Source organism: Lissotriton helveticus, chromosome 8 (genome assembly GCF_964261635.1).
Source record: "Lissotriton helveticus chromosome 8, aLisHel1.1, whole genome shotgun sequence".
Lineage (NCBI taxonomy): Eukaryota > Metazoa > Chordata > Amphibia > Caudata > Salamandridae > Lissotriton > Lissotriton helveticus.
This window is the reverse complement of record NC_136069.1, coordinates 1,376,564,600-1,376,590,816: the sequence shown is the minus strand read 5'-3', so window position 1 is coordinate 1,376,590,816 and position 26,217 is coordinate 1,376,564,600. Positions and strand designations below refer to the sequence as shown.

Below are 26,217 nucleotides of genomic sequence, written 5' to 3'. Positions count from 1 at the left end.
ATGGACAATCTTCAGCCCCCTATGTAACCCATGGCGCTTCAGAGGGCTTGTAAATTCAGCAATGTGAAAAAAGCTCAATGTGCCAAACTGTTGTCAATGGACAAAACGTCTTTTCTAGATCTCCCAGTATCAATGTTACTTTTTTCTAAGCACGTCTAACGTTCCAAAGACTAATTTTGGGGTCACCCCCACCCCCCGCGCAACTAAAACTATTTGCACTTATGTACTCTGTGTTTATCTTACTAAACATACACTTCGTAAACTGTGCTGGGGAATTGAGATGCCTTGTAGTAGTAGAATAAAGCAATGCACACTCAAACGTGCAAAGGTTGCAGTTGGTATGGAAAATGGCAGTAGTCACCACAGAGGCCCTGGAGGAGCTTGATATGAGATACCGCACACACAATTTGAGAATTGCAAATTCTGTCCTTACACTTTTGCATCTCTAACATGTTTTATATTTTTCAGCAATGCAGACAAACATGCCAGACTCTGCTCTCATTGACCATATGACTCTCCCTTCAAAACACAGACTTTGTCACAGGTACAGTTAAATAGCAGAATCCTTCAAATACACTTTATACCATTTTTGGATTTGTTTTGAAAACAATTGTCTTGTCAAGAAAATAGAGTAACTGGGCTAGAGAGGAGGGGGTTAGGGTAGCCTTGTGTAAGAAGTAAACCCAGAAAGTGGTGACATACTCATAAGAGGCGTCACCATACAAATGTCACGCACTGTAATATTTATTATTCAGAAAGCAGTGTTATCAGCCACACTTGTTGAGGTTCTCAAACCCAACAAATTCAGCTCATAAGAAATCTTTTCATAAACATCTGACAGCTTTCCATTTTCATCACTCCTATTCCCAACTCTTTACAGACTGAAAACAATCAGATGTGAAACAACTGTAGGATTCATATCAAACTAACAAGGACGATAGCAAATTGTAGTTTCCTTTCTGCTGTCTTTCACACATCTACCTTATTAACCTGATCCGCGCTAAGCGTTTTCCCACTGTGCGCTGACTTTTTCTAAAACCTGCGGTTCATGACAAGCTCAGCTCGTCATGAGCGTACGAGAGGCGTAACTCATGACGAGCTGAGCTCGTCATGAGTGTCAAAGGGGTTAATGCTCATCTTCCTAGGTTTTGATATACTGATCAGCCTCATAATACATATTGACTTGTAGTGCACTTTGAAAAATACTGCATGAGAAATAGTTGCCTGCTTGGTCTGAATGAAACATCTGCTTAAGATTATTCATTTAGTTCATTAATGGGTCAATGGGGTTTAACTCTTTTCGGGAAAATGTATGCTTCCTAATGAGATGATTCCAATACTTTGAAGGCATGACACAATCTCCAGACTAAAATCAAATTTTCCTAAAGAAACAAGGTAACACCAAGCTACTATCATTCAACGTACAACTCAGGACATTATCATTCTGATGATTTAAAACCATTGCAGTAAACATACAATGTTATTGATGAATGCTTATTTTATGTTTTTAAGCTTACTCAGTCATTCTGCTAATTTAAAAAAAAAAAGATAATTTAAACACTGTTGTACAAAAAAGAAATGACAAAAATCATCTTGTCCAGAATACTCGGAGAGACTGGCTATGTAGTGTAGTTCCAATTTCATTTAGAAGTTGTAGCATGATTTAACATAGGCACAGGAGGAATTTAAACAATTATTGATGATTACTACATTTAAATAATACCCTTGGAATGCACATGAGCTGGGATGAGAACGATAGGTTTGAGCTGCGCAGTCAACCAGCCCCAGGGGATGTACTGATTTCGAGAATTATTATTGAAAAACAAAGCTATCCCGGGGTCACATGATAAAAAGGTACTAGTTCAACAGTGCAGCGTTTCAAATGTTATGAACGGGGGACCTGGTTCGTAAAGATTGGTGTACAAGTTTGACTTACATTTGTAGATATTCTACCTTGCTCATGAATTTCAGGAGAACTCCTGACTTACCCCGGGAATTCCAAAGCGCTACAAGTGGAAATCACAGAAACATATTTTGCCCCATGTAAAGTCAACGTGCCAGTCCAAAGAACTTGAGAAATGCCACTTTAGACTGATCTTAAAATCAAGATCCGTTTTTTGAACTAGAAAAATTGAGGATTCAGCCGTAGACACTTCTTTCCACAAACTAAAAAGGTAACAGAGCCAAAGTCACTTTCTAACCAGGTTTTCCAAGACTTCACTCCAACACTAGACCACAGAACAAGCCAGAGTGCAAACGCTGGGGACCATTGGTTTTATTATTTCAGACTGGAGAGCCCAGCCCAGTCAAAATATATAATTGTGTATTCCAAAAATACATGTCCGATATTAACTGAAGAGGTTAGGTTTATAAGCCACAAACTGTCAAGAACATGTGCTTGACATTTTATTGCATTTATAGCAGAATAACAATTTGGATACCAGGGGCTATATTGCTGAAGTGCCCCAAGGGGGCACAATAAGCATTTGCACCTGCTTTGTGTACCCGGGGCACTTTGGCATTACAGAAGGGGCTGCAGATGCTTGTGCGTCCCCTTCTGTAATACGATAGCGTTTGCACACTTAAAGTGCCACAACTATCATCAGAGGATGAGCCCTCATTTGCAAGGGGGCATGGCCCCGTGAAAATTAGCAAATCCCTTTGCCTCGGCACCATCGCCACATTACACAGAGGCAAAGAAGCTGTCAGGAAGGGCACGGATAGCGCGCCACCTAAAAGGTGGTGCACTGTCACTGTGCCCCCGATATCCGTTCTCTGGAGGGTGGAAAGGGGCCCCATGGACCCCAGAGACATCCCCTTGCACTCACTGCACCCACCTGCAAGGGAGCTCTAATCCCCTTTAAAAGTGTAGGTGGGTTGCCAACTGCACTGTGAAACAGAGCGGCTTCAAAGCAGCCACTCTGTTTTTCACATGAATACACTGCCCGCACATTCATCGCAATACGGAGCATTTCCCTTTTTAAAAGATGCACCAGGCGCAATCAAGGAAAATGCGCCGTATGTATAATACGACCCTGGTATATTAAAAAAACGATTGAAATAAATGCATCCACAGAAGGAATACGCTCATACCAGAGAGGTTATTGCTTGACAAACATTTAGGAATCTAAGTAGAGAATTCTACAGAGTGTAGAATTTTACTAGGAATGATACAAATTGTTTAGCTGTTCATATTGGAAGACAATAAAAAAAAGTCATCCAAACACTGAACTGTGGTCTTAACTGTTATGCACAGAGCCTTTGCATTTCAAGTGAAAAATCTTAAATTAAAAAAATGTAAATGTATTGCTTCAATAAAGGTTGATAATAAAAGAAAGGCATCTCAGTTTTTTTTTTTCAAATTAACATTATCAGTACTTTAGAGCTTTATTTTCAGGTTTCTTGGCAAGGTCTAGATTGTGATTACTCCTAATTGGGTGCTAATTATATGCGGATTCCAAGGCCGAATGCCAAATCATTTCCTGTTGTCAGCTGTGACTTACTCTGTACTTTAGTGTGACTCACAGTTGAATTCACAAGTCTGCTTCATAAAATATTTTTTTGTAAGCATGCCTTACTCCTGTGATGAAATAAATAAGTCGCATACATCTGGAGTAAGACATAACTACTCACATAAAATACTTTGGTCACCAAGATTGTATTTAAAAGTAAGTGACGGCCGCTGCAGGTAAGAGTGTGGCGGGGGAGGTGAGAGGGGTTAGTCGACAGACAATGACGAGGTAATATAAAATAAAAAAAATTAAAAACCCTTACCTTGCACTTGCCGCTTTGCCAAGTCGGCGATGCAGCGAGTGCAAGATAAGTGGTTTTCTTTTTTTAAATTGTATTTTCCCTCATTGTCATATTGAATCCCCCCTCCCCATGCCTCACCACCCCATTGCTCTTACCTGCATCACCCCCGTGATAACCAAAGAGTGCATCTGATACAGAACATTTGCATAATATTACTACATAAATTTGCTCCAATTTAAATCGCTGTGGAGGGCACTATAGCTTGGACATTTTCAAAACCATGCAAGTTATTTAGAGAGGTCCTAATGGTATCATTTATAGATAAAATTAAGAATAATACAATACTGCAGAATGCAGTGTTTGTCTCCACAAGTCGATGAAAAAAGATCTGGCCAGAATTTTTTTGTCAAAAAAGTGAAAAACCTTTTCTATTTAATTAGGTATAATAATTAATATTAAGACATATCACAGATACATAGAAAGGAAAAGGCGCTCAATGTGTGGAGTGTGCATAACGTGCTCAGGATTGTGCAGGCAGTGCAAATAGGGCTAAGTAAGGAAAGCTAAGACTGCCGAAGAGAAACCACATTTCAATAATGTGCATGAAAAGAGTAAAGATAGCAATTTATAATAACTTAATTGTGCATATATGTGCTCTGTAATCAACAGTCACCGACCAGTCATAATTTATCAAGTCATCATAAGGACAAAACATCAATGGAAGTGATGGTCTATCACTTAGTTCATTAGGAAATGGCGCACCATGTTATGGAAAGACTTACTCCCAATCAGCTGTATTTTTCATTGATTGACCACTTTTGGCTCCATTACTCTACCCAGCAATACACCTTGCTACGACGCCTAGAGCACTATAATTATAATAGTCATTAATATCCCCAGTACTGAATCTGCAGCAATCTATAATTTTGGTGTTTCATTAGTGTTTTTTTTTTTTTGTAAAAGTTTTATTTTATTTTAAGTTGCACAGGAAAATAAACAGAGGGCTGCGGGGGAACCGCACATAACTCAAAGTCATGGTAAAATCTTTGTACGCACAGCAACAGTGACTCAAGCCATTCCATATGCATATCCAGCCCAGGCGCGAGACCACATAGCAATTAGGACCATTGTACACAGTGTTCTAACAGTTTGTCATTAGGTCAGTCCAGCTGAGACACCCAGCGCCGCACTGCGCCGGGCCCTAGCCCTCCAGGAACCATACAAGCGGTGCAGATAAGCAGTTCGTGGATCCTCCACAGCCCAAAGACAGAAACAACCAACATCCCCACCCCACCCCCTCCCTCCCCCCAGTGGTGACGCCATTCACTCAACACTCAATCATACCTACATTACACTTGAAAGAGGTGCATCGACCTCAAAGAGGCCGGACAGACGGCCGAGGGCAACCCCTTAGACAGAAACGTAACCAGAGGACCCCACTGATACCGGAAATTCTTATACTGGCCCAGGAAGATGTCCGCCACTCTCTCCAGACTGAGCAACCTCCACAGCCGCGCGTGCCACAAGGAGACCGCCGGGGCCTCCTTCTTCTTCCAGGCCGCAGCCAGTGTGAGCTTCGCTGCACCGAGGCACAGCCACATAATCTTTTTATCCGCCCTGGTCTGATAGATGAGGCCAGGGTCCCGCAGCCCAAGCAGGACACAGGCCATAGAGTCATCAATGGGATAAGGCAATATGTCCTTCATGTGGGAGAGGATTTCCTCCCAGTACGGACGGATCACCGGGCAGTCCCACCAGATATGGCGGAAGTCCCCCAAAAGCCCGCAACCCCTCCAGCACTTATCCGAGGTCCTCGGGAAAATGCGGTGAAGCCTAGTCGGGCACATATACCACTGCATGACCGTTTTGAGATGGGCTTCCCTCAGGTGCAAGGAATGGTTAAAGGACGACAAGTCGCGCCACAGCGCCGACCATTCCGCGTCTGAGACATCTCGCCCCAGCATTTCCTCCCATTGCCCCATATAACGAGGTCGAGGAGCTATAGCCGATTGAAGCAGCAGTTGGTAAAGGAAGGAAATGGCCCCCTTCATGGCAGACGTCCGCAAAATAAAGGCTTCGAACGGCGTCGGTGGTCTCGTAGCCGCCTCCACCACTCCAGGCGACGTAGCCCAGTGAAGCAGCTGCACATGCCGGAATTGCTCAGTCTGGGCAACCCCATAATCCCTCATGCAGTTAGCGAAAGTGAGGGTGTCCGGGCCGTGGAACAAATGGGTCAACGCCCGACACCCCCCCTCCCTCCACACCGCAAACGGCCCCTCATGTAGCGCCGGCGGGAAAGCCGGGTTGAAATGCAAGGGCGTGAACGGCGAAGGGAACGTGGTCCAACGGTCATCTCCCGCCAGTGAGTCCCACACCTTCAACACCGTGCCGGTGGGAGTGCTGATATATGCATTGAGGGGGCGGTCCTTCTTCGGTTTCCAGGCCAGGTCCCAGATTGACCTGCCGGCAACGCATCGGTCCATATGGAGCCAGTGTTTCTCGGAGGTCTGTTGCGACCATTCTACCAAAACTCTTAGTTGCGCTGCTTTGTAATACAACTGCAGGTCCGGGAGCCCAACCCCACCCTCCGATCTCGGCCGACGGAGAACCGCATAGGAGACCCGTGCCTGACCCCCCTGCCACACAAAACGCAATAAAGAAGTCTTGAGGCGCCGAAAGAAATCGCTGCCCACGGGGATAGGCAAGGCTTGGAACAAATATAAGAATTTGGGGAGGAGGACCATCTTCACGGCATGGATTCTGCCCAGCCACGACAGAAACTTCGGCTTCCACCTATCCAATTCCGCCTGGGATTTCGCCAGCAAGGATGGGAAATTAGCCTGGAACAGCCCGCCCACCGTCGGAGTCAGGTGGACCCCCAGGTAGACAATCGAACCCGTGGCCCAGGACAACGGAGTCAGCGGCAGCACCCTGTCCCTCTCGACCTGCGACAGGGTAAGATTCAGGATGTGCGACTTGCTATAGTTGACCTTAAAGCCCGCCACTCCCTCAAACTCCAACAGGGCCTCCCGGACGCAAGGAAGCGAGCTCTCCGGATCAGTAACAGAGAGTAAGACATCGTCCGCGAAGAGCGAAATCTTATGCTGTTCCCCCGCGAATGGTAAACCTCGGATCCCCTCATGCTCCCGCACCGCCACCGCCAGCGGCTCAATGCTCAGCGCGAATAGCAGGGGGGACAGAGGGCAACCCTGCCTGGTGCCGCGAGTGTGAGCAAAAAATGCCGACACATGACCATTCACCGCAACCCGGGACCGGGGGCAGCAGTAGTTGGCCCTCACCATAGTGATGAAGGTCTCCGAAAAACCAAAGGCAGTCATGGTATTGAAAAGGAACCCCCAATCCACCCGATCGAAGGCCTTCTCGGCGTCCAGGCCCACTAGAACCGCCGGTATACGAAACCGTTCCGCTTTTTCTATAAGATGTACCACCCGACGCGTGTTATCATGCGTCTGGCGCCCCTTGATGAAGCCAGACTGATCCGGATGGATCAGCGCCGGCATAAGGTCTTGGAGCCTACGCGCCAGGATCGCCGAGTATAGTTTGGCGTCCAGATTAAGAAGCGCTATCGGGCGAAAGGAGGCGCAGTGTGCCGGATCCTTCCCCGGCTTTGGCAACACCGTAATCATCGCCTCTGCCAGGGAGCCAGTGGAGGAACCAGAGGAGGCCACATCATTAAAAAGGGCGACCAAGAAATCACAAAGCTCGGAGGCGTAAGATTTATAAAACACAGCCGTGTAACCGTCCGGGCCAGGCGCCTTGTGAAGCTTCAAGTTCGTAATAGCCGCTAGCACCTCCTCCCTGGTAATCGGTGCCCCTAAGAGCTCATTCCATTCCTTAGACACCTGCGGAAGGGTTAGACGCCCCAGGTATGCCTTCTGGGCAGCCGTTCCTAGTTGTTCCCCCCTGTATAGGTCCGAGTAAAAGCGACCGAAGAGGGCCGCCTTCGTCTCGTCCCGATGCTGCAGTTGTCCAGCAGAGTCGCGAATCCCTCCAATGTACTCACGTTCCCGCCTGTCACGAAGCTGTCGGGCCAAGTGCCTCCCCACCTTATTACCACAAGAGTAGGACTGTCGGCCCAACCGCAGTAGGGTAAACTCCGCCCTGTTATTGTAATGGGCCCTCAGTTTCCCCCGTACCGCCGTGAGAGGCCGGAGGGTCACCCTCGAGGGGTTGAGTTTATGTACCTGCTCGAGAGAGGCCAGTTCAGCCTCCAGGGCCTCCCTCTCCCTGCGTCGCATCCTATTGAGTTGTGAGTTAAGGCCCAAACAAGTGCCCCTGATGGACGCCTTAAAGGCATCCCACGTGTTGGTTACCGAGGTATCCGACGGTGGGTTGAGGGCAAAGAACTCCCTAATGGCCACCCGCAGCGCCTTGTTAGAAGCCTCGTCTCGAAGCACCGAGGCCGGGAAATACCATTTCCGTTGCCCGGAGCCTGTCGACGACCAGCGCAGAATAAGTACCAGCATGCTGTGGTCCGAGACCGAGAGGGGCAGTATGGTGGAGTCAAGGACATCTCCTCTAAGAGCCTGGCTAAGAAATATATGGTCCAGTCGGGAATATGAGCGGTGCACATTAGAAAAAAACGTGTAATCCCTGGACGTTGGATGTAGAGATCGCCACCCATCAATCAACCCCATGTCCACCACTTTTTGCCGCGACACCTCTGAGAACACACCAGTATCCGCCCTGCGAGCGCCAGAGCAATCCAGCGCCCCGTCCCACACCAAATTACAGTCCCCCATGATAAACAACTGCCCTTCAACAAAATCACCCACTTTCTGCAGTAAACTTTGTAAAAACTTATTCTGGCCAGTATTAGGAGCATACAGCACAACAAAGGTACAGAGCCTCCCCTGAACTAATCCCCGCACCATCAACCAGCGACCCTCCCTGTCCGTGCGCACCGCCACAGGCTGGAAACGCAGCGAGGCATGGAAGAGGAGGGCCACCCCCCTGTGCTTTGTGGAAGCGGAGGATCTGTATATCATGGGATATGCCTTATGCTTAAGCCGCAGCTCATCCGTGCGGGTAAGGTGAGTTTCCTGCAGACCCACTATATCCAAGTGGTGGTCCGTTATGTATTTCCACACCTTATGCCTTTTCTGCGGAGAGTTCAGTCCCTTAACATTCCAGGTCCCTATGCTAACAGGCATCGGGAGACAAAAAACAAGAATCCTCTATACCTCGGGGGCAGGCCCTCCACCCCAGCCGGTAGATGCCCTGTTTACAACACATGGCAAGATCAAGCCCCCGCCAACCCTCCGCCCCACAGTCCCAACCTCGAGTCCCACGCCCATCCGCCTCGCATCCCCCACACCAACAGCACCTCTCAGTCTCCCAATCATCACCACACAGCACCATCCACAGCACAGCCGCGTCACCACCAACACCCCCCCTCGCCCCCAACCCCAACACCCCAAACAACCCCACCAAGACCCTCCCCCCCCCAGAAACCCCCCCACAAACCATCAGAAGTCCAAAAGAGTCCTCCATGGGACGGCAAGGAGACATCGGCCGATGTCCCCCACGAGTCTCGTATCTGGGCGTCTTCTCCCAAAGTACATAGGAACCCACGATACCTGTAGGGGTGCGCCCCTCCGGCGCCAGCCAGATCCCTCTTCAGAAATCACGCCGCCCCGGAACCAAGCTGAGAGGCAGATAGCGTGGCGGTGGCAACCGAGGCCACCGCGTCGACCCGTTCTTGCAAGCTGGTGGGCCTGTCAGGCACCCTCCTCCCCCCCTCCCCGCCCACCCTGTGCCAGGAGGGGGACCGCCGCCGGCCCCTTGCGGAGGGACTCCTGTCGCCAGGTGAAGCATCCGGTCTGTCGATCCCCAGTAGATCCATGGCCGCTTGAAGAGACCTGATCTGTTCAAGCCTGTTGTTCCAACGAAATATGATGCGGAACGGGTGGCCCCAGGAGTAAGCAACGCCGCGGTCCCGCAGGAAGGCAGTCACAGGCCTGAATTCACGCCGCTTCTGAAGAGTAGAAGCTGCCAAATCCTGATACAGCTGTGGGTGGTGTCCACGAAACTGGATAGACGTAGCCTCCCGGGCCTTCTTCAGAATGCGCTCTTTCAACTGAAAATCGTGGATGCAGACAAGAATGTCCGGCGGAGGGCCCCCCCCGCGCCTAGGAAGACCAACCCTATGGGCTCTGTCCATCTTGACATCCGTAAGTTCTTCGTCGCCCAAGATCTGCCGGAACAGCTCCAGGATATAGCCTCTCAAATCGCCGGACTCCCCGTCCCATGGTACCGACTTAATACGGATGTTGTTCCGCCTGGAGCGGTTCTCTAGATCCTCCGCGTGGGACTGCAGATCCAGATTCTGTTCCCTAAGACGCAGCACATCCTGTTGCAGCTGATGGACATCATTAGCCAGGGTAAGATCATGGTCCTCCAGGGTGGCTACCCTCTCGCCAACCCCATCCAGGTCTCTCCTCACCTCCCGAAGGTCCGACGCGAGCTGGGACCGCAGCTCTGAGATGTCATCTTTAATGGAAGCAAATAGCTCAGTCATAAATGCTTTTGTGACCGGCGCCTCACCGTCCCCGGACATGGAGGAGGAGCCCGCCCCAGGCGATGGCGGAAGATTGGAGCCCCTGGCCAGGCCATCCTTGTTAGGCTTCCCCCTCCTCTGGTTGTTCGCCATCACAAGGTCCGCCGTGTGCGTCCCCTCAAGTTGATCCCAAGTCGCCGTCGACCACAAATCACAGTGGCAATCGCCGGCCACGAGGGCCTCCCGGCGTCCTTCTTCGAGGTGTTAGGGCCGCTATATCCGGACCTCTCCACTGATCGGCCCGCCCTGTAGATCTTGCGACAGCCCCCCCCAGGTCACAGTTCAATGGTGTGCGTGCCCCCACAGACCAGAGAGCGCTTCACATGTCCGGGCCACCGCTCCCAGATTCAATGGTGCCCAGGTCACTGCAGGGCACAGGCCCTCCGAGCCGAGCCTCACGCAGGTCGTAGATCACAGCCAAGACTCCAGGCGTTACGCCTCCTCCTCCACTATAGGCCGCCGCCGTCCAGTGTGCCCCGCAAGCAAGCGTAGGCCGCACTCGGCCGCAATCTGCAGGCGACTCGCCCCGGGGGGGCCGCCCAACCCGCACCAGGCCGTCTGCACTCCCGGCCAGAGCCCAATGCCGCTTCTTCACAGCTCCCGCCCAGCAGTCCGGCACAGCCGTCGCCCTTCGCGGGCCAGATCGCGGTCCCGAGCCCCCCGGCTGCCTCCAGGCGCTCACCTCAGTCCGCGCTGCAGGGCCCCCGCTCCGCCGATCTGCATACAGCCCCCAGCTCAGCCGCCGTGCCCCCAGTGCGGTACACGGGAAGGGGGCAGCGGAGCAATGCCGACCTCCGGAGGTCCCGTCGGCCACTGAGGCTAAGGAGGCGCCGCTCCAGGTATCGGGCCGACCTCCACCACCTCACGGCAACCGCTCAGCCTGCACTTCCTGTCGGCTTCCTTTCTACGCCAGTCCGGCGTCGGACAGGCCCTTCACCGCATCCGCACCAAGAGCGCGCTTCTCCTCGCGGGACGCTCCGAGGGGCCAACGCTGCCGCCAGTACTCAGCCGCTATGCTCCGGTGCCCTTAGGCTACAAAACCACCGGTCCAAGCACGGTCCCGGGGGTGCTATTCGGTGCGTTGTAGAATTCGGCGCCGGAGGGAACGCAGAGAGCGTCTTACTCCGTCGCCATCTTGGCCACGCCCCCCTTCATTAGTGTTTTGTCCTGATGATGAGCTGATGAATTATGATGGGTCGAAATGCCGTCAGCACTATATCAGCTGAAAAAGATGTGGATTACTGATCAAATTTGTGCAATGAAAAATGTATACATTGTTTTCTTTATACTTTTTATGCACATTATTGAACTGTGGTTTCTTTTTGCCGATCTTGTCTTTCCTTCCTTTCTTCTTTTCGTGCCACCTGCAGTGTCCTGAGCACTTTAAACACACTCCAGGCTATTCACATTTTCTTTTCTACGTAGTTTGGATGATGCTTAATATTAACTGTTACACCTAATTAAATACAACCTTTTATTTGTTTAACCTTTTTGAGCTAATCTCTTTTTTCATCAGCTTGTGGGGCTTAACAATACATTCTATAGTATTTTATTATTCTTAAATGTATCAATAAAGTATACCTGTAGGGCACTGTTGATCATACTAGTTATATCCAGGGCCTTTTAAGGTTTATGGGTGACGTCTGTTTTGTATACTGCTAGTTATTTAGAGAGGGCACTATGGCTATTGGGTTTAGGAATTAATTATTTAGCCTTTATTCAATTTCTGCCTTAATTTGATGCCAAACATACTCTAACAACACAAAAGTTAAAATAAAGACAACAATAAACATCAGGGGAGACGTGTTGCACTGAAATCACTTCAAATCATAACTCTACCACAATATAACAACTATAGAGACTTTATTTTTCCTATTTTTTACCCTTCATATAAAAATAAAATGGTCGCTAGCTGGCAGCTAATGCTAATAAACTGCATCACATTTGTGTGGCCTATCAGGTATGCTGGTGCAGGAAGGTAAACCATACAATGCTGAAGAGCGATGCATTATTTTACAACAGCTGTCTATTCTACAAATCTCGCTCCTGTTTGAATGATACTGCATCATCCTCTTCAAGTCTTCAATTGTGGATATCCATATTCTGCAGAACTATCGCCACTCTGCTTGGAATGTACACCTGGTGAGCAAAAAACACAGCATGAGTTAGCATAGAGCACAGTGTTATAATATATATGCTACATATGTTTTAGGGAAAAGTAAAGGCCAGTCCCTGTATATCAAGTATCTAATTTGAGTGACTTGAACATTTGTTTCAAGTAAACAGACTATCCTAAAATCCAATGTGGTAAAAAAGAAAGTGAATTGTACAGAATATGACTTTTACATCAGCATTAGTCATCAGGAGCAATAGTTATGACACCAATCTTACACAGTAACATTATGTTTTGTTAGGCACCTAATTCCATTAACCAGGAAACACCTGATAATGGGATAGTATATTAGATGGATTACTTACCAGTAATATTAATTACTCAGATTCTATTTTCTTCATCAAAATATAAATCAAAATAAAAAGAAACATCCTTCATCTGCTAGAATGGCACTTTTCTCCCCAAGCTTTCTTCCCTTTCCATATTAATTCTCTCTGATGCACCTGCTTTGCATCCCATTAATGTTCCCTTATTTTTCTCTCACATCCTGCCCCTGCTTGAGTAACAACAAGACTTCTACAATGGAAGCGATGGAACTTAGGTGCTGGGGACAAGGAAAGGAGAATCAGGGTAATAAAGAATTCTGGTAGCAATTCAATCATTACCTATGAAAATCAGGACACATCCAACCAGAATAACTTCATATTTAACTCTGCTACTAAGAACAAGCACACCATCAAGGAGATGTAATGCACTACTTTTAAATGTATTATAACATTACATCAGATTGAAATTAAAACACATTCAGTTTTCAAATCACACTTGTGCTACAACAAACTCAGAATACGGAGCTACATCAAACCTTCAATGTGTTACGAAGTTAGAAGGTTTACTCCAAGGCGCAGCCTTACACAGGTCCACAATAGAGGCTCCTCCCCATTTACAAATCAGTCTGAACATAACCCTAAGAAAATACTGTTTTTATCCAACGATACACTGTAGAATTGGAAGATTTCAAACCCCTTTTGCGGAATCAAATGTTGATAATAAAAAGGCTATCACATGTTTCATATTCAGCAGATCTGTTCAAATACATCATTACCGCTCTTACCACGAACAACAACTCCAACTCAATTACTTGATCAGCAATTGGATAATGGCACAATATCCGAAGAAATAATGGAAGTACTTCCATACCTCTATGAAATTAAGTGTTAGAGCCTGATTTTGAGTTTGGCGATGGCTTACTCCATCACAAATTCATCCTATTAAAACTTTCATAGGATATAATATTTTTGTAATAAGCCAACAGGGTATCTGTCATGTTTGCCATGGAGTAATAGGTCTGTCAAACGCTAAATCACAACTTTCACATAAAAAAATATTTATACTTCCTTCAGTGCTTCACAAAGAGAGATTTGAAGAGACTTTAACAGAAAAGTAATATCCATTGCAAAGTTCCTATTTTTGATCTTCGTAAAGAACCACTGTAAGAAATTGGTTTATTTGTTAAGGGGGGTGAGAGCCGCACTCAAGTAATAAACACAATTCTTGACAGGGTAAACGACAAAAGTCACTAAATAAAACTGTGCTTAAGCCTCTGGTAACTTGGCACAAAGCAGTCAGGCTTACCTTCGAGTCAATGTGCAAAGTATTTACAAAGCACTCAAACAGTAATAATGTGAAAACACAACATTTTAGGGGGGAGTCTCTTGAGAAATTATAACTTCACTATTCGAGAGCCTCAAATCTTCCAGAATTCTTCTCCTGTTTTTTCACAATAAGTCCGTTAACATTCTAAGTTAGAACATGAAGAGGCACCACATTTGATGGCTCTGGCATGTTAACCTAAGAAGAGGGGATTAACTCGCACCTACATGATCTCCATAAAAACCTTTGTATTTTACCTTTAAAAAGCAGGGATTTCCACAGTTTTTCTGTCAAATAAGTGAAGGAGTGAACACCCAGCCAGCCAACTTCTTTATCTGAAAAAAAACTTCAAGCTACAGATTCCTTACCTTATAATACATACCCAAGCAATACCACCTCAGAAGTAGGTCTGCAGACCAATTTAGCATGTGGAAGTCCAGCAGGACAAGTGCCCATCCTTACAGACCTGACTGTACAGGCAGTAGTATTTGGTAAAAGTGTGCAGGTAAGTCCACATTGCTGCCTGGCAGATGTCCAGGACTGGAACTCCAGGAACAGTGGTTGCAGCTTTGGTTTTGGTGGAATGAGAACACGAACCCTTAGAGGGTTGTTTCACAGCCAATGCACAGCCGATTTTGATACAGAGCACGATCCATTGGGAGATGGTCTGCTACTGTATGGCCCATCATTTCTTTGTTCCGACATACCACATGAAGAGTTGGTCAAGGTAGATTGATAATGCTCCTTTTGGGCTTCAGATGGTGAAGTCACTCCTCTTCCTTGGAGGGATGAGGTGGAGCATAATAAGTAGGCAGAATGATAGATTGGCCTACGTGAAATGGAGTGACCACTTTCAGGATAAAGTAAGCTTTTGTATGAAGAACCAGTTTGTCTGGGTGGATAGTCAAATAAGGATGCTTGGATGACCAGGCATGAAGCTCACTGACCTTCTGGGAAAATGTTATTGCCACCAGGAAGGCCATCTTGATGGTAAGAAACTTGAGAGGACAATTGTGCAGGGGCTCAAAGGGAACGCACACAAGTAAAGTGATGACAAGATTGAGGTCCCATTGGGGCATAATAAAGGGAGAAGGCGGAAACGAAATGATGTGAACCTTTCAGAAACCTATTTACAATAGGAGATTTGAAGTGAGAACAGCTGATCAGGCAACTGTAGAAAAGCAAAAATAGCAGAGAACTAGCCCTTCAGAGTGCTTAGAGCAGAACCCTGCTGGACAAGGGATCTCCACCTTTCCCAGATGGCCGCCCCATCCCATGAATGTCGCATCTGTTTCTACTGCTATATCTGCTTGAGGAAGGGAGAGGATCTGCTACTGATCCAATCATGGTTTGTAAGCCATCACTGCAGGACTTTTGCAGTTCCCTCCGAGATCTGGACTATGTTGGAGAGATTCCCCTGATGCTGCGCCCACTGGAACTTCAGGTCCCACTGCAGAGCCTGCATATGCCAATGGGAATGTGTCACAAACAGAATGCGGAGGCCATGTGATCCAGCAGCTGCAGAGCCAGTACCACCAAAATCCAGTGTAGAGGCTGGAACATTATAGCCTGAATATTGTGGACTCAGTGTTAGGAAGGATAGGCCCAAAATTGCATCTTATCCAGAGCAGCTCTGATGAAAGGGAGTGTGAGAGGGAGTCAGGTGTGACTTTGGCACATTAATAGTGAACCTCAGGCTGTTGTTCGTGTGGGCCGGAGGTCCTTCCTGGCTGATTCCTGTGGGGAGGAGGCCTTTGGTGGAGGCGCTGCCTTCCATTGCCAGAGCTCCTCGTGTATCCGGCTTGCTCCCCCTTTGTTCTCCGGTCCGGCCATTTTGATTTTGCCGCCCGGACTCGGAGAACGGAACCGGCGGTGTTGGGTGGCCGGTGAGGTCCCTTTCTTCTGGTGGCCCCCCTTCCTGCCCGGGGTGCTCTGCCGCTGGTCGGCGCGACTATACTTGCCTTTCCGTCGCCCCGGCGGAGGTTGGCGGCCGCGCGGCCTTGTTGGGCTCTCAAATGGCGACCGACCCCAATTGTCTCGGCCGGCCTGGACGAGCGCTGGAGGCCCGCCGCATGGCCCGGGTGCCGAATACTGTAAAGGTTTTCCTACACTTAAGGAGGTCCTGGATGCCCTGCTCTCCTGGCGACTCTTGGTGGCCGCGCCTGTCATTACTTCGGAGATGGTTCCTCGCTACGGGCCTCCCGGGCCCCCACGACCGGATGTGGCTTTGCCGTTGCGGGGTACGGCTGGAATTATCCTGGCAGAATTGGCCCCGGCTACGACCGCGTCCGTGGGTGTGCGGACCTTGATGATGCCTCCTCCTCCGGCTCTGCCTCCTTTGCCTCTGGCCCGGGAGCTGGATTTTGCTCGGCCTGACCTTCATGACTCTCCCGGTTCCTTTTTGCCGCCGCTGCCCGGCGATCTCTCCTGTGCTGGCCCAGATGGGTCGGTTTCTTTGGACATATCCTTGGACCTGTGCCTGCATCGTTTGCTACACTTCGTGACTTTCCTGGATCTTCCGTGTTGTACTTCACGTGTATTTTCTGGACTGCCGTTGTATTTTCCTGCTGTCTGCCTTCTGTTCTTCGTGGCCTGGTCCTCGCTGGACCGGACTGTTCTCACTTTGGACAAACAGGGACAGGGCTGATGTGCACTGGCATCTGCGTGCGGTAGTCTTGTACTGATTTGGATGGTCAATGTGTCCTGGTATGGTTATGTGTGATTGTTTGGTGCTCTTGGACTTTAACCTGATAATCTCTGGCTTCCCGGGGTCTTGGAGCTTCGATTCAGGCGGGTGGCCGGGTGAGTTTCCTCCTGTTTCCCGGCCCTCCCCCGTGTATGTGTATGTATGTGTCTCCCATCCCGTGTTCCCTTCCCCTGCCCCTCCCGTTTTTGTCTTCTGTTTCCGACTTAACTTTACTCCGCTATATTTCGGGTTCTAATTAGGGCGACAGGCACGCTGCGGGGGGGTAGGCCGTAGCCTTCTGCAGGGGTGCAGGGTGGGCTTAGGGGTGGGTGGGGTCTGTCTCTATTGGGGGGTCTTTTTCCCCCCTCATTTCTTCCTTTTTTTTGTTCTATGGCTCTTGTGTATTCACCTTTTCGGGACTCTGTCTCCTCATGTGTCCCCCTGGGGAGTTTCTGTGGCGTTCGTATTCCGGTGTGTGTCTGATTGTGGCCCGCTGGTTCTTTTGGTATCGACTTTTTGGTATATCACTTGCCGGGTCATGTTGTTCTGTTTTGTCTCCTGGGGGTGCGTGATTTGGTGGGAGTCCCTCTCTTGTCCCCTTTTTCCCTCTTCCCCTTCCTCCTTTATGGGGGTCTCTTTCTTTCCGTTGGGGTGCGTATTGTATTGTATTTTGCAATGGGGGCCTTTTTGGTTCTGTCTCTACAATTTGGGTGGGGGCGGTGAAGGGTGAGCGCGGTTTGACTGATGCCATTGTAGCTTCTTTGTACGCCGATTATGTGTATATTCTTTGGTAGCTATGTTTGTATGGCTTTTTGTTTCATCCTGTGTTCATAAAATGGCGGCTTGCCGCGGCCCCTCCCCTGTTGTTCCTTCCACGGCCCGTTATTCTTCTGTTCCCCCGCCCCGTATTAGAAAATTAACCTTTTGTTATCCTGTTTTTGCTGATTGCTCGATGGCCTTTGTTGTTTCTCCTGTGCTCCTGGTGTCATATCCTGTGAGGAACTTATTCTCCTTTGCTACGTTTTTTACCGTGTGGTGGCCAGCCCGTGGGGTTGTAGGCCCGTATTTGTGAGCTTTCTTTGTACAATAAAGGTTTAAAAAAAAAAAAAAAAAATAGTGAACCTCAATGAATGTTGGAGGTCCACTGTAGTCTGAAAGTGGGAGACGGTAGTCTGGGGCGTGCCTGCCTTTAACAGCCAGTCGTTGAGACAGGGTGGAAGACTGGCCCCATGGATCTCTGCAGATGGGCTGCAACCACATCCATTACCCTCATTAACACCAGAGGGGCACTGGTGAGGCCAAAGGGAGCACAGCAAACAAAGTGCTTGTGGCCCACAGTGGGAACCACAGTTAACACCTGTGGGCAGGCAGGACAAGAAAATATGCGTCCCGCAAGTCTAAAGCTACAATCCAGTCCCCCAGATCCAGTGCAGACCGAACCTGAACAAGAGTGAGCATCCTGGATTTCACTTTGAGGATGAAATGGAGAGAGTGCAGATTGAGGATAGGACAAAGGCCCCTGTCCTTCATGGGAACCAGAAAGTAGCATGAATAACAACCACTACTTACTTCAACACTGGCACTCTCCATGGCTCCTTTAGCCAAATGATCCATCACTTGCTGGTGGACACAGGAGTTTTTGTTTCCCTCCATCAGTCTGTCATAACTGGGTGGCCTGGAGGGAGGGTAAGTATTGTAGGGGAGGAAGTAGCCCCTTCAGATAATCTGAAAAACCCGATGTGGGGCAGGTGATGGTGAATCCTGCTTCCTATTGAGTGTCCATGATGGTAAATGAGTAGACTATGAGGGTTTGGAGACTGTGGGGTGGGGGATTGACCCAACCGCTGGCTACCCAACCCATGGGGCTGGTAGGAACGACATCCATGACCACGCAGAGGCTGGAAAGCTTGTGTGACACTGTTGGTGGGTGGGTAAGGATACAGTTGCACACCTCTTCTGTTGCTAAGAAAGAAGCGAAAAGTAAATGGAGGGTGACAAGGGGCCATAGAAAGCCTCAAGGACCTGGCCGTAGCCCTGCTCTCCTTAAAGCACTCCAGCACTGAATCTGTCTTGTCTCCAAAGAGACAGGAAGAATCAAAGGGCATGTCAACAAATGACTGGGCCTCCCCAGAAAAGTCAGAAGTCATCAACCAGGTGCAGAGTTTCAGATTCACTGTCGGCGAAGCCCCTCTGCCTAGTGAATCAGTGGTGTCTAGTCTACATGTAATGATGAACTTAGATGCATCCCTCCCATTGGCAACAGCCTAGGAGAGCACGGCCCAGGCGTCCTCAGAGACCTGCATAACTGTACCCCACAGAGCATTATAATAGCAGCCCAAAAGGCATGCACAGTGTTCGCCGACCACAATGCCAGATTGGTGGAAGAAAACATTTTCTTACCAAATTAGTCCAGGCTCTTGGATTTCCAATCCGGCTGGCTAATGGGAATGCACCAGGATTTACTTGTCAAATGGAGGTTTGGACCATCAAGCTCTCATGGTTAGTATGTTCTGAGAGAAACTGTGGGTCCCCTGGAGCAGGCCAGTGGTAGCAGGCAATCATCCTATTCACAGGCAAGAAGTCATAAGGCTTGTACACTTCAGGGTCCAGCAGCTCATCCAGTTCCCGCCAGAGTCCTAGAAATAGAGCTCCGGCTCTGACCTAGAAGGCATGGCACACAGATCTGTGTTGATTGGAGAGGAAAGAATATAACTGATGTCAGTGCATGTAGGTGGCACCTATATAGCTACCGTGAAAATCAATTCCGGCATGACGATGGCAAAGCGACATGGACTGAACAATGCCACTTACTGGTGCACAGATTTACTGCTCACAAAATAATTATGGATCCAGTCTGTTGGAAGGTGGCTTGTTAGTATGTGCAGGTAGGTACCTACAGCTAGTAACAGCACAATCACAAATAAGGACCAGTAAAGTCTCAATAAATTAGTCCTTGCTCAACCTGTGGCAGCTTAGCTCATGAGCAGTCATGCTTAACTTAGGAGACAGGTGTAAAGTATTTAAAGACATCAATACAGTAAATAAATAAGACAACCACAAAATAAAAATCCAACACCAATTTATAATAGGAAATATTTTTATGATTAAAATTACTTTAAAATGATAAAAATCCAATGTAGGGAATTGGGGATATGAATTTTTTAAAGATTACATGTATAAATGTGCTTAAAAGCATTAAGCGCCAATCGGGGACATCTTGTCGCGCTTGACTGGGACCAAATCAAAGTTTCAGGCCGACCGGGATGTAGCGCTGATTGGATATAATGGGGTTGTTGGGGCCGGTCAAAATTTTACCTTCGCACATAGTCACTTTTTTGCTTCTTTTTCTCTCAACGTCGAGTTGGCTCCTCGCTGGCTGGAGTGCAGTTCGACAAGGAGGCTTGCTTCAGCGTGAGGCCTTCGTGTTTCCTGGAGGTCTGGATTCTTGTAGTCGAGCATGAAGAGCTACAAAGCTTTCAGCAGGGCAAATCTGAAGTACAGGCTGACTCACAGTTCCACATCACCAGCTTCACTCTCAACAATGGGTCAGTCAAATTATAGCTCTTTTTAACAAATAACCTCCAGATTATTCCAAACTTCTGGATAGTTGCTCCTTGGAGAGTTGGGACTACAATTCTAACAGTACACCTGGTCAAATCCTTAAAAGTCCACTGGAGGCTCGTCGGCTGGGCTCTTCTTGATAGTGTTGATACAGATGACTTCTTGAAGCTCTTTTGTACCCGTTTGTCAGGCAGTCCACTTCTTAATCCTTTAAAGCAAGACAAAGTCCACTTTTGTTAAGCTCAGAGTGTGCAGCAGGTGCAGTCCTTCAGAGTGCAGTCCTCTCTAGATGCAGACCAGGGATCCAGCAGGGCAATTCTTTTCTTGATTTTCCAGGCAAGGATCTGAGTTGCTGCGCAGATCTCCCCTATTTATTCAGGTTTCTGGGCTGGCAAGAAGGGCGGTATCCCTGACTAATCGGGAGCAGGGTGCCACTCTCTGGTATGACCCCTTCCTTAGAAGTGTTGCATTTGCTTGTCCCAGAAAGCACTGTTACTCAAAAATCGAATTGAAGAAAATCTCTTGGAGGTTCAGGTCAGGCTAACCCAACCCACAGGTGTGGCTACCTTTTCCCTAAACTCCCCCCCCAGCCCCTCTCCTAATTCAATGACAGGGGCTCCCCACCTAGCTGGGGTGGAGGAGGTGGGGGTGGGCCTGGCTCCTGTCCTCAAAGTCTTTCTAATTTTGAAGACCAGTTAGGCTACGCAGCCCCTTCCTATCCCGGCATCTGCTGTTGCAGATCTCCTACTAGATTTCTCCCTACTCCCAGCCCAGGCCTCTTCACACATTAAGGCAGCTTGGCTCAGTCTGCCAAAGGCTGGCCAATCAGAAAAGGCTGCTACAAGGCTGATGTTAGGTAACTTTAAAAAAGCAGTTCTAAAACTACTTTCCTGCAATAGTGTTAATAAATCCAACCACGCTGACTTGCTGGATGTATTGTTATTAGTTTCATACCTTGAAATATAATTTTAGCTCCCTCCTGTCAAAAGTTTAATTTAGCCATCCCATGTTAGCCCATGGAGCAAAAGTACTACAATAAGGAAGAAAGAAAATGGCAGTTTCTCTCTCACCAGGGCATATAAAACATCTTTTATATTGCCCCTGCTTATTACTACAATTCACCCTACCATTGGGGCACCTGCACATAAGTCACCTTAGCGGTGACTTACGTGCAGAAATAAATGAGCTTAAGACTTTGGAAATACTTTTAATTCCAGATTGGTATTTGAAATTGTTTTAGTTTAAAAGCAGCTGCAAGGCAGAGCTGCCTTTACAACTTCAGCATGCACCACAGCAGTGCACACTTATGTGCATCAACTCTACTGGGCCTCTAAACCTACATGCCTTACCATCTACTAAGGACTTACAGGTAGTTTGCAAGTAACAATTGTAATAACACCTAATTACCATATACCTTTTAAACATAGTACTGGCCCTGTACCTGGTTAGCAGAGCCCAAAGCACAATCAAAGTCAGTAACCAACAGTATCAGTCACACAATGAGGGTGATCAGGGCAAAAAGGATGACTCACTCACAGTCTGACGTGTACGGATAATTCTGAGGTGATGAATCTGCAGTTAGAAGTCTCTATCAGATAGAGAGTGAGCCCCAGTTACTTCAGGAATTAAACGGAAGCTACCAGGTCTGATTTTATTAGTGACGCTCCCCCTTGTCATGACAAGTAGGCTCTCAAAAGACTTTGCTAGGCTGATGTCATCAGGGCTGTGAAATCTTCAGCCAGGCAAAGCTTGGCTCAGGCAGCCAGGCACCTGCCCGTTTTGCACTTGTAAAACATGTGGCTGTCAGACCCCGACATAGTGAACGTGTCAGACTGCTCCTAGACCAGTCTGCCACTTTTCGTGCTTTTCAAAAGGCTGAGTTGCTGGGCCCCTCGGCCCTTAATTGTGGGCTGCTGCTGGTTCTTCTCAAATATCCTTCAATGCTTTTCCTTTCTCCATTCCCTCATCAGGCCACTCTTATGTACTGTTGTCATGAAAGCACAGTCAACAGTGGAGCCTGAAGGTGGGCCTTTGTGAGCGTGGAACAATCCTAAAGTCTGGAGAATGCGACAGTGGAACTAACAGTTATATGCTGAAAAGAGAAGTCCCTAGACAGGGGATTTTTATACTGCAATGGCTCAAAACCCACATATGGACTAAAAAGAAAAGGTTGACTAGGCCTATAATCAACCACAAGTAAGCCTTACTGTCCATTACATTGATCCACATTCTGTCCATCATTGTTGTGTTTGCAGTTACTGTCCGTTAGAGCAGGGTACATTGTATTTAAAAGTAGGAATAGTAAAGGTTTAATGTAAATATGATGTTACAGTGACTAGCACCTCAATGCTATTGTCACAGAAGCAGGGTTAACTGTTCCAATAGAAAAGTACTGGGATATAATAAGTTCAATAAATGTTAGGTCTGCCTACAAGCACACATACAAGTTTTATTTGTTGACTTTCTGAAACATTTATTACAATCCCAATTTCTAGGTAAAAGTCGGATTAGTGATGAATATTTTGGGAAGATGGCTTTTAAAAAGAAACATTCGCCCTGCCTGAAATTCCTGGAAGCTAAATCTGCACTTTGCTCTGTCCCTTCTGCCAGTTAGTGAACTTGTTCCCAAGACAGATACCAGTTGCCTTGGGTATGGGGAGGTGTTATGTGCCCGACAGAATTGCCTGTGGGCTAGGCCCAAGGTCTTCATTAACTTTGAAAAGACTTACCCTGTTACAGGCAGATGTTATTAACACCAATTCCAGCCTCCTTCATTTGTCCCTCTAGCCAGAGCAGCCGCCCACACAGTTCACACTGTGGTAATCACAAGATAAGATTCTGCAGAAGCATGAATATCTACTTAAAGCCTTAACTGTGGTGGTAATTCCGCTGCGGTGTGGGCGTTCTAAAAGGTGGGCCGTTGGCAGCACCAGGGAGGGAGTACTCCCGTCCGCCTTTGTGAGTACGGAAGATGTTAATAGCTCTGCTAGAGTTTCTCATATGATATTTAGGGATCACTTCAAAGGAGGAAAACAGAATGCCAAAACAATTTATGTGTATCATTGTCTGGTGGCTGAAGGCTCAACTTTGCTGAGAATCAAGGGACTGCCTAAAACTGGATGTTAGAGGAAGATGTGGGAATACACTAGGATTACCATAGTACACTCCTGACACACCCCTGGCCTTCAGAGCCCAAGTTTAGCGTAGCCAAAGTCTTAGACCATCTTGAAAAGGCCCAATGGAGCAGGGTTGGCCCCATCAACCTTTACTCCATTGGTTAGGGTGTGCCCAGGGCTGATTCCCACCTAAGTCCTCACGCAAGACAAATGTGGCATTTCCGGACACACACTTCAGAATACTCCAGTTCTTGAGGAAGATCAGAAAAGCTCTGACCTGCTGTCTGCGACATGAAAAGAGCCTTGATGGACTGAACCTGCTCTCTCTTGTACTCAAGACAAACACGGGGACTCCAAGGATCAAAAGGGACACAACAAGACACATGTGCCATTTACCTACAGCCATCACTGGCAACTGGACCTGGACTAGAACCTGCTGCTTGACCTCTGCCCAACACCCTGAAAGTCTCGAAGGGCCTCCCCTGTAGTCTTGGGGGAGGAGGGGTCTTTAGAAGTGTAGTCCTGTTCTGGATTGGGACCAAAATGACTAAACTCCAAAGGTAAAATCTTTGACCAGGACAAACCTGGTTGGTGTGTCCAGAAAGCGCTCCAGCACGGTTCACACCTAATTGTGCCCAAGTTCAATTTCTATCAGGACTATTTATTCACTATCATTGGTACTTTATTCTTCTGTGCACTATTATTATTTAGAAATGTAAACATTCATATCTTGCTTGCTCTTATTGGAATTTTTGCCATTTTCGTGTCAGTTTGTTTATTCAATTTTACTCTATTTCCTAATGTTTGGGATTTTTATTGTTTTGCATTTTAACTTTACAATATATTCCTTATTCAAATTGTAAACAATAGTCTGCATAACATTTGGATAGCAACTAACCATTGATATTCTCTTTAATGGATGGAATCAATAACTACTTTATCTTATTTCTACCCATTTTACAATCTTTCTTTAATATTTAAATCAGTTTATTGATCCTGTCAATTATTAATGCCAGCATTCAGGTAATATTTTTGTTTAATGTAAGCTTCTAGTATTTCACATAGTTCCCCTTTCTTTAAATTGTGAAATTGAGATGGGTTAACTAACTACTCCCCCAATTCCTATGCTGATTGAAAGAACAGACAATATGCCACTATGTTATAAAGCAAAAACTAACAAAATGTTTCTTTTCTTGCATGTACCATATGGTGAAGGGGTCAGAAAATCCCCCTGATCCTAATTACGACGAAAGTTCGTATTTAAAGCAAGTCACAGCCAGCAAGGGACAAGAACAAACAGATGGTAGGTGCGCCACACAAGCATGGGGCTTTTTTTTTTTGAGGAGTGGATGATTATGTGCTACAAATAATGTGTCATTTGGATTTTATTAACAGGAAAAAGGTTTCGTTAGTTCGACTGATAAGTATGTTCACGTTTAGGAGATTAACTCACAGATAATATAATTACGTTTGGTAGCTATTGATTCAAGCAACTCTCAAACAATGTTCTACATTTCCACAATATAATTCTGCCCAAAAGTTGGAAAAACAAATATGGACCTCAAACAACCTTATTGTATTCTCCCTCATCCAAATGAATGCAAGACTTGCGAAAATAAATTAAACCTAAATGACCCTTTATTCGGATGTTATGTTTCAATCAGTTACGTAATTTGCACTGTAAAATATAGTTGATTCACACACCATTATCTTATATATATATATGTATATATATTACCTACTGGCGGTCGCCAGTAGGTATATATAGTTAGGATTTTTTCTCTATGGGTTTTTTGAAAATTCTATGTCTAATAACTTTGGCGTTTGTGGACGGAATTGGCTGAAATTTTCAGGAAAATGGCACATTTTGTTTCTGAGCAGCCCCTGAAAATTTTGGGGGGGTTCGTCAAGGGGGGGCCGAGAAAAAAGGGGGGTCCCAAAACGCGTTTTTCCCATGTTAATTTCCATAGGGCGGTTGGCCTCACTTTTAGCCCGAACGGCTGAATGGATTTGCACGAAACTTGGCAAAATTGTAGGGACTGGTAGCCCGATGTGCCTTTTGTAGGTCTCAATATATGTGCTTCAGTGGATTTTGAGAAATTAATGTTCAAAAAAAGATATATATCTGTAACAGCGGACTGGGCAGCGCTCCGCTACGCGTACTTTTCGCGCAACGGAGCTTTGTGAAGCGAAGCTGATTGGTTCTCCGGCGTCTGTCAACATTCCAAACAGTCCGTAGCGGCCGCCATCTTGTCTCTCGGTAGGATCGAGAGACAAGAGGAGGCCAAAGCGAAGGGGCAAATGACCATAAGGGGGCATAGTACATTGTCGCTCACCCCCTAGGTTTGATGTGGAGGTTTTAAAAGGGCCCCGCGGGGCAAAAAAAAATAAAAATAATAATAATCGAACAGCTGAATGGATTTGCACGAAACTTGGCAAAATTGTAGGGACTGGTAGCCCGATGTGCCTTTGCTAGATCTCAATATATGTGCTCCAGTGGATTTTGAGAAATTAACGTTCAAAAAAAGGTATATATCTGTAACAGCGCACCGCTTCGCGTACTTTTCGCGTTACGGAGCTTTGCGAAGCGAAGCTGATTGGCTCTCCGGTGTCTGTAAACATTCCAAACAGTCCGTAGCGGCCGCCATCTTGTCTCTCGGTAGGATCGAACAGCTGAATGGATTTGCACGAAACTTGGCAAAATTGTAGGGACTGGTAGCCCGATGTGCCTTTGCTAGGTCTCAATATATGTGCTTCA

The 26,217-nt window shown here is 47.2% G+C and overlaps 1 protein-coding gene across 1 annotated transcript in view; it reads right to left on the bottom strand.

Moving 5' to 3' along the window:
- Positions 1–12,179: 12,179 nt before the first annotated feature.
- The window catches only part of GBE1 (1,4-alpha-glucan branching enzyme 1), a 686,238-nt gene continuing 672,200 nt past the window's right edge, over positions 12,180–26,217 (bottom strand). Inside the window, exon 16 of the mRNA XM_078658343.1 lies at positions 12,180–12,472. Within this exon, the coding sequence (XP_078514469.1) occupies positions 12,416–12,472 (57 nt within the window). The 3' untranslated portion in view covers positions 12,180–12,415. The remainder of the gene's footprint in view (positions 12,473–26,217) is intronic.